An 18647-nucleotide genomic window follows, 5' to 3' on the forward strand; every position below is an offset into this window, starting at 1 on the left:
ATAATAATAATAATATTCTCAATAACACAAGTAACCGTAGAACCTTGTTAGTCTTTCTTTCTTCTCAGGTATATTATTTACAATTTACACTCTGTAATGAAAATAAAAATTTATTTAATTTATAATTCGTTTTTATTCTTAAAACGAACGATATTAATTATGTGTTTGTTTGCATCTTTTACCGTTATAAGTTTCCTGTCGATTTTATTAGGAATTAATTTTGTATTCTATTCATAAGGTACATACCAAGTTTTATTCCCAACAATGTTACTTGTATAAGCTTGTTACGTTTGATTTCTTACGAAAATGTTTATATCCACTTTCCATACCTCAAATGAAATTGAGAAGCCTACGGAAATTAATAAACGATACACAAATATTACGTGTATTATAATAGTATTGTCTAGATTTATTTTCATTGACTATTACAACTATTTATGTACATCTTGAACACATTCATGTAAGCATTGTATTCGTATTCGCGGGAGATAGAAGAATGTAAAACAAATGGCGCTAATCTGATAAGGAAAAATATTAAGTAGAATTTCTTCCGTGTCGGTAGCTTCGATGTAATATCATTCGATATACATACACAGTGTTATGATTCTTGGTGTTTAAACAGGATACCACCAATACTATGTATGTATAAGCGGTAAGAATCATCTATGCTGTGTGCACAACCATACCTTGTACCATATTCGTTAAGCTCTAACATGAAAAAGTGAGCTCGATAGAAGTATAATCACAGTTATTAGGATTAACCCTATTAACTTAAGCTTCTGTATCCTATTTATCCTAAATTGTACTTTATCATAAGGACATAATAGAATAAGTTTTATACGTCCACTTTGCGATATTTCACCTACCGTATACATACATGCGCTTTGATAATAGACATTGTCATTATTAACGTTTAATATGATCAATTCTGTACCTGAATAAACTATATATATATTATATCTCTTTGCCATAAAGAATGAAAATATACGAAATTCAACAGTTTCAAAGTGTTCTATAAGCGGTACAATATCTATCATTCTACAAATCATCTTACATATTTTGGTATCAAGCTTGGTTGATTTTATCATCTTTGTTCTACCATCGAGACTTCTGACTCTTACTATTTCGCAAAATACTAGTATACATATACAATATAAATATAACAATTACACTGATATAGCATACGCGCAGCGGTACGTTTGGCATTAATTATTTTGTCTAAATAATTTATGCACCGCACAAAACACATTTGGACAATGTAACTTGTCCTCTAACTCGTATTATCGCTTTTAGCAGTCTGACATTCTCATTTCATTTACATAAAAGGAAAATGCGTTGTAACGCCAGAAAAACTTCTGTACTGTTGACCGAGTTTACGAATTTTTTTTTAAACTACTCGTAACTTATTCTGTTTAAAATAATCAATCAAATTCTGTTCTTCATAAAATATTATCATGCGAGTAAGACGAAAACTGTTCTCGCCTATTGTAAATATTACCCTGATAACCAGTTGTGTACAAGTTTCGAGCAAATTGCCAGCACATAATGACAAAAGTTGTCTAAAAAAATATAGACATCTGTTTCCGTATTTGGCTTGAGTTTTGCAGGCAACGCCAGCTGACAAAATGGTAAAGCAAATTGGCAAAAGTCTTGCAACGTAACCTGTGTCAAATTGGGGGCAGAAACGGAACAGAATCTGCGCGAGCCAATTTGCTGCATATGTTGTTGCCAAGTTGCTGCCTATGCTGCTGCACACGTGCACGCAAATTGTTTATAGTAAATCTTGCATAAAACATGTAGCCATAACTTTATAACGGGCATTGGACAAAATTTGGCTTTACAGATTTGGCTGACTGGTACATTTGTTTCATTAAAATAAATTACTATATTAAAATTTAAGGTAATTTTGCATATTTTTAAATTTATGGAATTTACATTTGGTAAAATTTGAAGTAAATCCATTTTCGAGGTTATTCACAAGTCAACATTAACAGAAGCCATCCTGGGGTTCAACATCTAACTTCTATGATTGTATCTTTTTAGACTTTTTAGAGTATATTGTCCAGTTTTTGATCTTTTGTTCCGTAAGCTCGTAGCAGATTTGCAAAAAAAAGAAACGTAGAAAATACACATCTAACTGGGTGTTCAAACGCAAGTTTATATATTACACGAAGTAGCTGGTGTATTCGTGAGGCATCACGCCTCTTCTAGGATAAAACGTGTGACTCGTTGAGTATTCTAACAGGTTTGTGATCGTGCTCATATAAATATCGGCGAACCTAAAGAGTCTTCTAGAAAAATACGTGGGATTGTGATATGTTCGGAACACAGAGCCGAATTGTTTATTAAAGACACGCTTTATGTCGTTCCTTAACTGATCCCTCTCCTTGATCCACTCATTGAGCGTTACTTGAGCGTCGGGTCCTTCATAATCTTGATGCTCCTCGATCAGGCCAGTCAGCATTTGCAACCAATTAGCGTTCTCTTTGAACTTTGGATTGTTTAGTGTCGATATTTCGTGCTGCGATATATACAAATAAATTACAGAATGACATGATGCAGAAAGCTTCAAAGCTAATAAAAGTAAATTTCTTTGAAATGTGCTTCCTATAGCGAGTAATTTTTTCTACTAGTTGCTGAAAATTTGTTTCTTTTTCCAATATTTTTGTCTGTTTTATTTATTATCAGTATTGTGTCGAGTAGTAAATTAAAAATGAAAGTAAATTATTTATTTTTAAATATAAAAATGTTTCAGAGAAACATCTTTGTGATCGCAAAGGAAACTGTTGGATCGCCATTTTCTTAGTTTGCAATTGAAGTGTTCTAAAACACGCTTCAAGATTGTCAACTCCATTATAATTTCATTGTCAGATAAAAATCTCCGATTTTGAACTGATTTTTCTGTTTCCTTTTCAGTGTAAATATTTAAGGTGACCATACTGCTTTATTATTCAAAGAAAAATACTCCAGTCGAGTTAATTCTTCGGTTAGAACTAACAAGAATGGCGGCACTCGATGTCGAGCAAATTGTAAAATAGAAATCAAACAAATTGAATCCGAGTCTCTAAAAACTGAAATAACTGTTTTCAGCGCTTCACTTTGTACACCACTAAACGAACTGATGATAAATATACTTTTTAAATGATTAAAAATCATACAAAACTGGACGCCACTGTTCAAAGAAAATTTACTGCATTCCATTTAAGGACTAGTAAGTTCTTCCAATATTTACAGTTAATTCTTTAATTATGGCACCGGTTCGCCAACCATGTTCCAAAGTTACATCCGCCAGATCACTATAGGGATGATCCCCGAAATACAGGACTTGGTGTCCTCGCCAACCAGTCATGTCTTGCAATTGTTTAACTGTTCCCTAAGTTTGCAAATTTGTTATTATTTAAATTCTTCTGTAAACATTCTAAGACGAACACGATCGAACTTACTTCAAGGTATATCACACCTTTCTCGAGTTTCGTGACCCGATCCCATAACTGAGTTTCATTGACTTCATCGTAAATTCTGAGCGGTCGAGATTCTTCGGTGAAGAATTTCGGTTTCCTTGCTTGCACTATTACGACGTCGAAATAATCTTTCCAGTTATTACCGACCAAAAATTTCATTCCCGTATCACTAAAATCAAACGTCAATTCATCGATCAACGGTAACGCTTCAAACAGCCATAGAAATCCTCCAACATTTACTTCAAGTTCTCCATTGTATATTCTGGTCTCTATCGATCAACCATCAGTGGAAATTAAAATTTCTAAATATTTTTATTATTTGTTTTTATAAAAGTCTGCCATTTAAATGTTTCGTTTATTAATAAATCCGAGAAACATTTTCGATGAAAAGACCAGAAAGTGATCAGATTTGTACAGCTTTTAATTTTGATTTTTAAAACGGGGAAGCGATTACGAGTAATTCTTAAGTATAAGTGTTGTGTATAAATAAAAATAATTTTGGGAGTAGAAAATTAAATATCTTCGGTTTTTCATTTACTGGAGAACTTGAGTCGATAGACACATTCTACACGTCACTAAAACTAATTGTAACTCACAACACTTACACAAAGTGGAAAGGGCTGTTGGTCACTAAAAACATCTTTTTGTTAGCCTTTTTAAGTCGGTCGATGAATTTCGTTAATTCCTTATTCTCTTCCAAATAGTCTGACACATTTTGCACCACCATGCCGTGCATTATGGGATGGCAACTTTGCACAGAATTCTATAAAGAGAAGAGATAAAACTCGGTTTTAGAAACTGTTGTTCCTCAGGAATTGAACACTTCATTCAAATCTATATACGCTTATAGAATTTTCAATATTATTTATCATGTGTTTTTTCTTCCAGTTATTGTTCATGTAATTTCTTACGAAGATCTTATTATTTCTGTCATTATTTATACTAAGCATTTACAAAACCGAATATAAGTATAAAAAAATGAAATGTAAAAATATATGTCGTAAATATTAAATTATTATTACTAGACTATAAATGTTTATGAAAATTTACAGACTACCAAACTACATCATTTGTGAGAACTGGAATATAATGGAAATTAATTTATTTTCATTAAGTATATCAGTATGTCGAAAGTAATGCAAAAACTTCACTATACAGTACTTAAATTCTTCTTTTTTATATTAAGACTTTAGTAGTTTTATTACTAACGTCTTAATATAAATGATAAAATAGAAACAATCAAGAGAAATATCTTACATTTCATACTGAATTATTAAAAGTGTTTAATATATCTCATATTGACAAACATATGTTAAGAGGAAAGTATTAAAAAGAAAGATATATTCTTATCTTTTAGATCGTTAATAATATTAATTAATTTCTATGAATATTTCTAAGCATTAACGACTTTTGATAGAAGTTCATCGCGTAAATAATCGAACTAACTTACTTTTTGGTCATGGTATATTTCCACGTCTATAGTAGAATATTAACCCCCTGTCTTACGATTTTCTTGACGACTGCAGTCTCCAGAATTACTTTCTTGTGGATAGTTTTCCAGAAACGAAAAGAATTCTGTACTTACCGCAACTGTACATTTACTCTAAAAGTTAAATATTATTACCAGCAAAGTGGTATCTTACATGAATTTAAAGAAAACTAATAATATTCGTGTTTGCTGAATCGATTTTGAAATTGTCAACTCGGGTCTGACTCGACGTTGTAAGTCAAGAGGTTAATTTATAAATAATCGTTATTCCATTTTAAATGTTTCATACTCACCTTTACGTCCCTGAAGAGTATCTCGGGGTGATAATCGATATGATTCCGAAGGAAGTACTCCGTGACGTTGCACAGAAGCCCCATTTCCGGTACCGAAAACAAATCGGCCAGTTGAATCATCTTCGTTCGGTGCAGCGCCTCCTGTAATAAAATTTTCACTTTATCCGCGCAACCGAGGATAATTAAATACAAAAAAGACTCGTGTAAGTACTCACTTTCTGTACATTACGTTGGACAAAATTCCGTCATGAAAAACACACGCGTCGACGCATGCAAACAAACAGAAGACGTTTAAATCGCTGCAAATTCGGGGTCCAGTTTTCGTTCGGGAACGGAAAATTGAGGATACGTGTATGTACATACATGCAAGATATCAACCTTGAAGAAAGGCCAAAACAATCATGCATCGATTACATCATGAAATGTTGTTCGGCTTTTAGTTTCTAAGTGTACTTAAATCATTTACGATGTTTCGTATCTGCACTGCATTGTATGCAACAAAGAACAACGAAGAACACCTCGAACAGAGAATATTACTTATTTCTTTTCAATTTTTTTACGATGTTCAGTAATCGTATTTTGCATTAGAACAATACTGAACGCAATATAAGATAAGATTGCGCGTGAGATTCTTGGATTTTCAGAGACCATCACGATTCGGTCGTTTACATAATGTTTGCATATTGTACTGTTCTCACAATAGACAGTACGTGACAGAAACAGCGTTTCAGGCAGGTACTTACCAGGACAATCAAAAACCTTCTTCTTTTAAGAGGAATAGAGGTTGAACCTCTTACATTTCAGAACAAAATTTAAAGAGTAATAATAATTGATTTATTATGTTTTTGTGTACTACTCCATGGTCAGTCATGTGAGTTCTTGCACCTGCATGTTGTTGTTTCAGTTACTGTCGGTCAAACTGTATATGCTTAATCCTATTGCCACCTTTATGATACATACATATTGTGCTTTCAGCTAAAAATTATGAATACTCATGTGATATTAGTATGTACATATATTCAACATCAAATCATTTTAATTTCTGCAAATGACCTGAAATTGTTATTTGATCTACTGGAAGTGGTTTTTTTTAATATTTAAGAAATTTGTTCAAAACGTCATCCGTAGCAATTTAATATCTATGTTCCAATATACCAGCAGATCTTTCCTAAATTTTTGATATTCTTAATAAAAATATCTTCAATACTAACTATTTTTTTCCAATGCAATTCATTTATGCTTATAAGTCAATACTTCTTTATACAGTTTCAGATTCAATTCTTCTCAACAAAATTAATTCTGGCTATCGTAGATAACTGTTGTAATGATATAAAAATACAGGCTAATATTCAAGTATTCAATGTAACATACAGTAGACACCCCTATTACACGGGGGATACGTTCCGTGTTATATGAATCCGTGTTATACGAGTCACATAGATTATACATACACATATGTACAGTAGCGGACAAAAAGGTTACCACTTTTCAAATATATATTGAACACATACTACAGTTTTAAATTGATGTTAAAAAATAATACAAATAGAACAAAACGAAAAAGTGGTAACTTTTTGGTCCGCTACTGTATATGGTTTGTGTATGCATATGGAAACAGATATTTACATAAGACGTAACGGACTATTATAAAAGATGTAAAATGAATATTAACACGTTAGGCGCCGATTTGATTTCGATGACTTTTCCGTTTACGTCCGTTGTAGATATTTCAATCAAATGCTATAGTTTTCAAAAAAATACGGTAGTTTCCATTAGAATATGAAAACGCAGACTTACCTACCGTGTTCTATAAGCCTGTTTTACCGTGTCACAATTTTTCTGCCGTGTTATACGAATCCGAGTTATACGAGGGTCTACTGTACTCGAATGAAGATAAATCTCTACAGTACTAGAGATCCTATAGTACAAGGAGTGTTTCCAAAGTTCTGGGAATTCTCGTATAAATTGCTTATTTTATTAATTTTCGTTAATATTCCATTATAATTTTTCAATATAATTTCCGTTTAACTGTATCCATTGGTCCAAGCGTGAAATTAGTTTTTTCAAGCCATTTGAAATAACTTTTTGGGAATCTCTTCATTAAGTCATTTAAATCCTGAAATCATCCACCACGTAGAGGTTTTTTCAATTTTGACACCAGTTGATAATTACTAAATTAACTTTTAAGAAAATACTGGTTCTTTGAGAACATACAACTTCTTCAATAGTTGCAAAATTAACCACTTAAAAACACATCTACACAGTGTATTCAAAAAGTTCCCGGACTGTTATTACATGATAGGGCTAAATCTATCGACTATAGATCTTCTTTTGTTTATCAGCTTCGTTTAACCTTAAAAGATTTAGTCGTTTGTCTGCAGAGCACATTTAGAATTTGTCAGTTTTGTTTTGTTGTAATAATTTTTGTGATGGAGCAAAGAACTGCGATACGGTTTTGTTTTTTAAGTGGAGAAAGTCCTACAGACATACCAAATGATGCAAAATGCATATGGAAGTGACTGTCTCCGTCGTACGCAAGTATTTGAATGGTATTCACGTTTCAAGAATGGTTGCAAGTCATTCGAAGACAACCCAAGGAAAGAGCGTCCGTCGACAAGCAGAACGGACGAAAATGTTGAGCGAGTTCGTCAGCTTCTCATTGAAAGATCGCCGTATGACCATCGAAATGTTGTCAGAAGAGTTGAAAATAAGTATTGGAAGTGTTCATGCTATCCTTCATGACGAACTTGGAAAAAAAACACCAGTTCGGTCAATGGTTTCTGTCACACGATAACGCTCCGTCTCACACATCGCTAACTGTGTCTTCATTTTTGGCTAAAAAGTCAGTCACGGTTCTGATGCACCCTCCGTACTCACCAGATCTGTCTCCAGCGGATTATTTCCTATTTCCAAAATTGAACCTAGCCATGAAAGGAACTCGTTTTGAGGATGAGGAAGCAATCAAACGGAAAGTGACAACGACGTTAAACGGTATTTCGGTCGAAGACTTTTCCAGATGTTTCCGGCGACTCTATGAACGTCATCAAGAGTGCATCAACAGAGGAGGAAACTATGTAGAACATTAAACAATAAAATGATGTCTACCTATAAATCTTTTTGCTAGTAAACATAACTCCGGGAACTTTTTGAATACACTGTGTATGTTTGCCAAGCGGCTAAATCATTCTGATCGATATTGACTAACACCGTTCGGAAAGTCTGACTTGTCTGTATTTGAAAGTATTAGTCAATACCCCTGGAGTGTTCAGACAGATCGCAATTCCCAGAATTCTTGGAAACACCCCTCGTACTTTGAAATCTTTCGAACAAACAAGAGGAAACAATTTTCACAGTTAACAATGGATCGGTCAAGACCAAACGAAAGAGATTCTTTCATTAAACCCCACAGAATCATACTCACTAATCGCCGAGGGTGCTTACATGGGAGTGCTTGTGCGGCGCCTCCACGTAGGCGATCGGTATTATTCTGTTCTTATAGAGCCTGAGGACCTCGTCGTCCGGGACCGGATGTAAACCCCGGTAAACGGCGCCGAATTGAATTTGCAAGAAGCTGTCGAGCTTCAGCAGCAGACCCTTTTCGATGTCGTAATGGAGACCCCGTACAGCGAAATCCTCCTTGTATTCGAGGCCGCCGATTCCCTCCGGGTACTGGTACAACCGATTAAATAAGGTTTGGTGGGTGGGTTTGCCTCAAGTTTCAATTGAAATTCTCGTTCGGACCGTAATTGTCGCTTGATTTTCGAGAAAACGTCTGCGCTGACGAGCAGACCCCGGAACTCGCGAGCAGAAACGAGTTACGACGAAGTTTCGTCGCGTCGCCCGTCGCGAATTAGAGTTGCCGCGGCGGCGACGGCGTCTGCTCGAAAGTTCCCGTCGGCCGTCGTCTCGTTTCGCAGACACGGGCATTTTTCGCAGTTCTAAATGGAAGCTTCGCGCGTACCTTGTACCTCTGGATGAGCATGTCGCGGCCGAGATTGTAAAGCAAGTAATCCATGGAGGGTTTGTAGCAGGCCAACGTGTAGTCGTAATCGAATCCGTAGACCTGGACCTCCTTTAGGTCGAGCTCGTTGCAGGCGAACACCCCCTTTGGATTCACGTCTCGGGGTAGCTTTTTCGCTGAACAGTCGTGGAAATTGTATCTTTAACGACCTGGTATTGAGAATTTTCTCATTTGGGGGGGGGGGGGTTATACATATAGGTTTGATAGGTCGGAAAATAGGGTTGATTTTATGAATTTTGTCTCTTATATACAAAAAATTACAAAAATTCTTTTAAATGAAGGTATACATCGTTTTGTGCATAAATTAAGCTGTATTCTCTTATTAACCCATTCATTACCACTGTTGCTGTATGGCTACGTAATCTAAATTAGGTATGAAATAATTTATTAGTATCGTGTATTTTTTCGTATCTGTGAGTATATAATAGTTTCTTCTAGTCTTATATAGATGGTATAGTACAAACTTTAATGTGCATTTAAAAGCTTCAATACTAACTAAAACAAAGGTAAGAAAAATTGGGTTTTATTATGAATAATAACATTATAGTGAGAATTATTATATCTAACTGTTATAAAAGTAACAAAGTTGTCAAACGGCAAAGAATGAAAAGTCGCATTAGACAGTCTCAAAATGTTAAAATGTTTTTGAATCATTTATATGTCGTCTAATATACACAAAAATACAACAAAATATTTTCTTGATAATTTTTAAATAAATTGGGAATGAAAGGGTCACAAGAAATTTGATATCTTGAGAAATGATACCGTAGTAGCTCCTTCTTCCAAGGTCTCTTCACAGTCAGCGCATTTGCGGTAACATAAATATCTCTGTAAGATTTTATCGGTAATATTTTCTTGTGTTTTCACATTCATCTAGAATCTACACAAAAAACACTAATACTTGTCGAAGACGATTTTGAAAAATGACAGCTACTCAAAGTCAAGCATGCGATTTTCGACCTAAATTTTCATTTTCTTTTTTTAATAGAATGAAAAACAAAACACGAATAAAAAAATCTTCTCGTCAAGTACTGGATTATAGTCTTAAGAATATTTATACTAAATTTTATTTAAATCGATCCAGTACTGTCTCCGAGATATTTTCGTTACCGCAAATGCTGTAACTATGAAAAGGCCTTGGGGGATGCTGCCACAGTATCATTTCTTAAGATATCAAATTTCTTTTAATAAGAGAGTTCAACTTAATTTATACACAAAAAGACACATCTTAATTTTCAAATAAAACGTTTCTTTATGTGAGAAAAACATGTCTAAAAATAACCTTATCTTTTGACCTGTCAAAGCTATGTAACTCCTTAACCCTTTCGCTACGGACGGATTCTACGGCGCGGTACTTCCGCGGAACGGGCCGCCGCGCAAGTGTGCACTTGCGGAAGAACTAAAATCGCCTGCTGTACGTTCAATACCGCTGCATATTATGCAGAGTGACTGTAGTCGCTCGTAGAAAGGAAAGGGTTAACAAATTATTAAATAACAAATTATCACATAACAATAAGCAAGCATACATAGTGAATACCCGTAAATAGTGAACGTCAGGCGCTGGGTGACTATAGTCACCGCTCGTAGCGAAAGGGTTAAGAAAGAGTTCCAAATTCCAAACTTTTGTAATTTCTATCCTGGTCAACAGAATTTGTGATACAACTGAAAAAGAGATAATTCTACATATAAAAACAATTCGAATAACATTTCTTCACTTACATTAAAACAATATGTATTACTTCTAATGTTACATATAATACATTTATAACGTTACGTAACGGGCTTGATAGTATTAGTCCTACAAATGTTTACGAATTGATTCCTCGTTTAAAAACATATCGAAATTGTTAAATTATTCCGTAAAAGTTTAATTTTTTAAAGAATCGACTTTCGGTTAACGTGCCTTTCCATTACTGACCGTTTCTACTCTACCAGATGCTTATCAAGTGAATCTTCAAAGTCTGATTTTCTCGACAACGACGCCCAATACGAATAAACTTTTTTCTAAAATTCGATATGTCCTTACAGACAGATTCATCTGTTTTTCTTTTCTCTTTCTATTATATAGCAGCATGAACCACTTGTTTCTTATACTATTTTATTTTCCTTTACTTTAGGTAGGTCATATAGTGTTATTTTTCTCTGTAGTCCTTCAATTGTTTTTCTTTGTATCACCGACTTTACCGCATATCAACATACCTGACAACCTATAATCACCTACACTGAAAGAAATTCTTCCATCCGACTCTTAAACACACCTAAGTGCGTTTATTAATTCTCGATCCCGATACGAATTCACCGCAACCTCGAAACAGCTCTCCATACATAATTAAACGCGCGTGCATCAGGATCTCCTGATACGACCATTATTTGCACGCTCGTTAATGCCTCTACTTTTCTTATCGTTTCGCGGCATCGGGCGTGTGGCATAATTTTAAAAACGGGCCAGACGGTACTACTCCCTCTCTCTTTCTTTCTCTGTTTAATGTTCTCGCGTAACCTCAGATAGGCTCTATCAAGATGAACACGGCCGAACGCGGAATACGATCCGCGTGCACGTGACTTTTGCGCTAGCTCGCGGCCTTGCACCGTGTCCGTTTAATACGACAGGATAACGCGTGCTGTCGCGTTATTCTCTCCCCTCACAAGGGAACGTTTTGTACGGTTACACCGGAAAATGAAAAATCTTATTTGCATTCTGTAGTCCACTTAATACTTATTAAAGGGGTATTCACCTGTAGCCGGTCAAAAAAATCGATTTTCTTTTTCTTGCATCTTTTTATAGCTTCGGATCCTGAAAATGTGTTCCCGAAGCATTGTAGCGAAATTCATAAAATTGTCAAACCTATAGAAGAATGAAGGATGACGCACACACTGCGCGCCCATACCGCATGGAAACTTTAAATGCGTTTTTTGAAAAACCGTGTTCTGAAAAATAGTTGTCAAGATATCTCAAATTTGACTTGACCGATGGGGACTATCTTGTGCACACATCTTCAGCAGATGTGTCGCTATCGTCTCTCTTAGAATTATACCAAATTTTTTTTCTTTTTTAATTTTACAGTCCGCTCTTTTCAAAGGGACGAAAAAAATCGCAGAAGTCGATACTTAATTTTCAAATTGCAGCCATTTAAAATTTTGTTAATATTCCAACCCAAATGTGGTATCTAGGATAGCCATGCCTGATTAATTTAGGAATCATTTTAGTTTTGTATTTCAGATGAAAAGAACCAATCGAATAATTTTTTTTCAGGTAATCGATTTTCATGGGCTGCAGCGCAATCTTTATTTCATATTTTCAAACAAATAAGATTTTTATTTACAATTTACGTGTCGCGTCCATCCGCGCGGATTCTCTTTCGAATCCGCCTGGAGTTGTAAATTCCAGGCTCGACCGTCGTGGTACGCGTACAGTTGATTCATAATATTTTTTAAGAATTGAAACAAAAAATTTTTTTTATAATTTAAGGTTGGCTTCTTATATTTCAAGATTGTTTACTGTCATATTATTAATAGTTCTCTCAACAAAAAATTCGCAAACATCATTTGCTTTTAGAACTGATACACCAGAATCTCCTCACAAAAGTGAAAAACTGTAAGGGCCCATTTTTCGATATATCCAAGACACGGGGCATCAAGGTTTAGTAAAATAGGTGATACTGTATCAAATGACGAATTAGAACAAAACAAAAAATACTGCATTATTTGATTTTTCTTTATTATAAGTACCCTTCGAAAATCAAATCCTTCTGGCAATAAATTGTAGTTTATAAATAATGTTACGGTTCAATGTGTATATTGAATTGTATATTGTATATTCTTACGATTTAATATGTACGTTGAATCGTAACAATATTCACCAAATATAGTTTCTTGGCAGAAAGAATTGATTTCTGAAGGGTATTTGTAATAAAAAAAATCAAATAAAAGCAATCATTTTTGTTTTATTCCCATTCGTCATTTAATACACTGTCACCCGTTTCTCCAACTTTGAGTGCTCTGTATCTTTGATAAATAAACAAACGGATACTTATGGTTATTCACTTTAAACTCCTTCAAACTCCGCGTGCAAAATTATGTATATATAAGTTAATCCTTTTTTCGAGTACTTACACTCAATATTCTTTTACTTTTTGTTGGTGTTTTGATATTGGCAACATTTGAGAACATAATCTAAAATTGGCGGGGTTGTGTGTTCATCGGTTCCTGAGACATTTCATAATTAAGTCACCACGGAGAAGCCATCCTCGGGAAGATAAAGTAAGGTCTTTTTCAATTTTTTTGTATTTATATAATCTAAAGAATGAATGAAATTGGTCACTTGCATTATTTGTTTTTTTACGCACTGCCAAAATTGCATTATATAGCCATCAAAAACGGATATGCGTGATTATGCACGATTCTTTTTTCATACACATAAAAAAGAAAAGTTCAAAAAAATATTATTTTAATATAATTTGAACCTAAATAGAGTAAAATATATAAAAACATACTTTTTCTAGCTTTTAGCATTAATTCGACACTGAAGGGGTTAATAAGGGCAAGGTGGACTACAAAGCGCATACAAGATTTTTCGTTTTCCTGTGTAACAGTACAAAACACGTTCCTTTGTCAGCCTTCGAAGTTAGGATAAAACCCCGCCGCGCTCTCGTTTTGTTCCGTAGATGCCCGATACGAGACGCTTTTCACCGTCCTAGATTTTTCTGCCCGGTACGCCCCGTCCGACTCAGTCCGACTCGTCTCCACTGCGTGTTCTGCTACTAATTAACTTCGAGATACAAATTTCTGATAGTCGGCTTCTCCTCCTTCAATTATTTCACCGAACGCTCTCTGTCGGCGGATCGAATTGGTATCGAGGACTCTTCTCTACACATCCTGTTCAGAAGTTCCACTCCGATCACCTTACTGCTCGAAATTCGAGTTGTATGTATACTATATTCGTCAATGGGCGAGATAGCTACGTGAAAATAATGAATCGATACACTTTTTTATTGATACGATGATTTATTTTCAGAAATGCAGTGTGCTTCGTAAATTCTATTCGTAGCACTTTAACCTTTTCATTCCGGAATTATTTAACAATTACGAAAAAATATTTTTTTTTGAACTTTTGTTTATATTACATGACATATAAATGATTCAAAAAATATCAGAAAGTTTTTAAAAGCTTTTTTAGTGCCATTTCTCATTCAGTTATGTATAATAGTTGACATAAAATTATTATACATAATTAAACCCATTTTTGTTACTTTTGATCAGTGAACCCTATTGAAATATTTAAAAGAAATTACAATTCTATAAGTTCTTATTGTATTTCTAACAATACACAACACATGGCTTCCAGCAAATGAAAGAAACAAAGGACAATAATGTCTTACTTTACCGATAAAAGCATATCAAAATTTGTGTCATGTTACCTATACAAGACTAGAACAAACTAGTATATACTCACAGATATGAAAAAAAATATGTACTAATATTTTATGTTGTAATTTAGAATACGTAGCCATATGACAACAGTGCGAAGGAAAAGCTTAACACGTTAAACGCCATTTGTATCCCAAGTAATATAATAATCGACCATCTGTATTAGTATGGATATTGTGTCCTTCAGACTCGACCTTTTCTTACGCAGTGATCAAACGCAGCATCATTTTTTTCCACGATGGCGTTTAACTAGTTAAAAATTGAATGATATGAGTAGACTGTGATTTCTATGCAAAATGTAATTTTACGAAGTGATTTATAAAGATGGGATTAAAAATCACAAATTCTTTCTTCTCAGGGATATTAATGGGATAAAAGTAGAATAAGAAATTTTATTAAACTCGATCGAACTTTTGTCCTTTAGTGTGTTGCACATACTTCTGTGTGCTATAAATGCAATAAAATTTGTAGTTTATGTAGATACAGTAACGAATAAAATTGTAATCACTTTTTTGATTTTTTATACTTCTATTACTTCTTAATATCAACTTAAAATCTTAATATACTGGGTTTTATGCAGCTTTTAATTTTCTATCAGAATTTTTGTATATTAAACGCATACTGGACTTTAAAGTCGACGTTAAAAAATAATAAAAATAAAACAAGTCGAAAAAACTGGTAGTTTTTTTGTTTGCTACTGTATGGGGTTTCTGTGAATATACAACAGTAATTACGATAATTCAGTGAAAATAATAAATTGTTATTCTAAGAATACTGATCCAATAGCGTTTCTCATGGTTGCACCTACCCCAAATAAAGCTCATTTTATTTGGATTATTACTATTATTTGAAAAATTTTATCTTTCATACTTCTAATGAAGTATTTCTATGATACAAGGATCTATTTTCCACGTTGTCTCGCTCTTGGATGTTTCCGGTTTTCAGATCATTTACAGTTGAAAATGGGCTGTTATCAGATAAAATAAGCTCGTAAATTTTCAATGAGATTTAGATCTGGCGAACGTACAGGACAGGCTAAAAGTGATATATATTCTGCAAAATTTTGCCCTTTAATTCTATTTAAAAATTGTAATACCTTATTTTCGAACATATTAACGTAATTACTTAGAAATACCCAAGAAAACTGGAAGTAGTTACTCAGAAAGACACGATAGGACACCACTTGTAGCTGATATGTCTGTCCGTTACAGGGGAGTCCTACTTGTGTTAATGTTTATAAACAGTGACAGGAGTACGGTAGTATTTGTTTTCGAGACAGTAAAACCGACAGAAAACATAGCACAGTATCATCATCGTTATGTATTATAAGTAGAACCAGCAAGTAATAGACCGACATCTTACCAGTGGTTTGTGGAAATCCAATGAATTTTAATAACCCTAACGCCAACGGCTAGGATTTTCGCTGTGTGTTAATTTAATTATGCATATTTGTGTATGATAATACTTTCAAATTGATGGAATTCATGCTGTCATAAAGGCTACCAAAGATCATTTCAAACAGTAAACGTAATTAAAGTAAACACGTTAGGTAATCATCACTGATCTATTCCTGTATTGTAATACAGTAAGCCTGTTATTGTATTATGGTTAAGTAATACTGTTTCCTTATTTTTAGACTATCTTTACTGAACCTTGTGAACACAATTGTCCGTCACCGACGATACAATCAGCAAAAGGATAAATCTTCATGAAAAGTAAATCGAAACACTAAAATAAAGATTCTATAAATAGAAATTCTTCTTCGAGAAAATAGCTTTGAAAATTTGATTCGTACACGTGTTATTTAATAGGACTCGACTTGCGTGTCTGTTCATTAGATACCGTTTCTACTTACTGCTAGCAGGAGTGCATGCGTATCAAATGTTTGAAAGGCTAACTTCTCAAAAGCAGAACGTCATATGAAGAGATTTTGTTGTATATTTTTGACGTATTTTTTTCACGAGGAATCATTCCTTAATCGGGTGTATTACCAATAACGGACCGCCTTGTGTATATGTATACATATAATGTTATCAAACGATGTCACTTGTAATCCGGTATCTGAATGGCGTCACTTTCGAAAACTATAGTAAGCAAATTATTAAAGTCTTGATTATAAGAAAATATCAGTGTACTTATAGTTGTTATACTCATCTTCCACTTATATTCCATTAAAAAAACACTACTAAAGCTTATAATATCAAAGACGGTGGTTACAGGAAAGAATTTTTTGTCGCGCCATGTTTAAGACTAGACCTATCAAAGCAGTCAAAATGATGGGTTAGTACATTTTTATGACGACGATTAAATGTTACAACAACGGATTTTCTCAGATGTTTCATAACTTTCATTACAATATGAAAATTAAGAAATTAGCTAATTTGTACATTTGCATAATTTCAAAAGTTCGGATACGATAGAAATAGCCCACATCTATCGTTGGTAATCCTAGTGTTAAACCTGATAACCAAAACATTAATCCAGACCACATTAAGATTATCCCTATTTCTAGTAAAACGCCTTGTAGATACAAAGCCAGTCATATTTTACAAAGTCATGGGGATCGTTAGTAGCAACGTGTTCGTTAATAGACGCGCCGAAGACATTTGGAGGCCCGCCAAACAGGCGTACAATCAACGTCCGCGCAAATATGCAAATACTTCCGCTTGTCACGCTCTCGTAACATTTAACGATAACGTTGCCCTTAAGACCGTGCGCGTAGATCGAACGCTTCCTGAAAGCGCAGAGTAGGGATGATTCATTGACATATCAATTACAATTTCCGCACACGGGGGGACACGCGATCAACGGGGGGGCATCAAGGTCCCGCGCGGCCAGTGTCATCGATTCGAAATATCGAAGCAGTTTCGTGCGGCGAGTGCGCATGCGCGGTGTGACGCACGCGACGTGGATCGGGACGAGACACGAGTCGACGAACGTGGTACGGAGAGAGACAGATGGAAAGATGGCTGCAGCCAGCGTTCGTACTTACATCTGTACTTCTCGTGCGCCTTCTGGTAGTTCTCGAGCATGACCTCACGCGATATTGGGATACTGTGAAGGACGCGTTTACCGGTCGTACCACTGGACACAACATGGCTGCTGGACACGCGAAACAACCACGACGAGAGGAGACTTTCGACAACTAGTGGCGATGTTGCAGCGACAGCGAAGGTTTTCACGTGCAGCATCACGGACGATTGGCGGGTATACACCTACGACCACGGTGCTCGACGATTGGCACTCCACACGGCGGGAGATTCAAGTTCCTGCGCCGTTCTACCAGCCCTTGTCGTTGTTTCCGTGTGTTGGCCTTCGTGTTTCTCACTGAATCCGAAATCGTACGTGTATGACGCTGTTCTTCTCGTGCTCTAACACTATCACACACCGTGAGTCTTCTATCCGTTTATCTCTTCTTCCCTCGTTCTTAGTCGTTCGTACTCCGCTATTTATAGCGAGGTCCACCGTGTTTCGCTTGTAATTGTCGGAGTTCAAACGCTCGTGAACGGACTCGGCCACCACCTTCGAAGCACGACAAGTACGCGCACGCTGCGTACGTTCGACTATCGGCTGGTCTCTATCTTCTTTGCGTACACCTCGCGATGTGGGGGGATGAAGGGACAGAGCAGGGACTCAATCATGTCGCTCGGGATACTTAACGTAACGAATCGGAGTTACGAACGGGTGTCGCAATCGGGGAAAGAAAATGATACCTGGAAGACGGAAATAGACGCGGTATGTTGCCAGGCGCACACCTTCTGTCTCCGTGTTTAGAAATTCCACAGATTCGTGGTCGACCGATACCGACAACAATCGGGGACATTATGCGTATCACTTGGTCTTGTCGGGAACTAACTGGCAACTTTTATTATCCTCATTTTGATGATTCCTGTCTTTTATTGCCGGATAATTTGTTATGCTAGAGGCATGCCTCGATGGGTCAGAGTATAATATGG

General features: G+C 35.4%; 1 protein-coding gene across 1 annotated transcript; it reads right to left on the reverse strand.

The window, feature by feature from the left end:
• Positions 1-2078: 2078 nt before the first annotated feature.
• LOC107193520 (5'-nucleotidase domain-containing protein 3) lies at positions 2079-18195 on the reverse strand. The gene is made up of 9 exons (XM_015582984.1): positions 17684-18195; positions 9205-9380; positions 8685-8912; positions 5459-5461; positions 5244-5384; positions 4067-4224; positions 3444-3630; positions 3233-3373; positions 2079-2521 (listed from the first exon to the last, which is right to left on the reverse strand). The coding sequence occupies exons 1-9, from the start codon at positions 17880-17882 to the stop codon at positions 2165-2167; spliced, it is 1590 nt and encodes a 529-aa protein (XP_015438470.1). The 5' UTR covers positions 17883-18195; the 3' UTR covers positions 2079-2164.
• Positions 18196-18647: the final 452 nt, after the last annotated feature.

This window comes from Dufourea novaeangliae, unplaced genomic scaffold (assembly GCF_001272555.1).
Source record: "Dufourea novaeangliae isolate 0120121106 unplaced genomic scaffold, ASM127255v1 scaffold6, whole genome shotgun sequence".
Lineage (NCBI taxonomy): Eukaryota > Metazoa > Arthropoda > Insecta > Hymenoptera > Halictidae > Dufourea > Dufourea novaeangliae.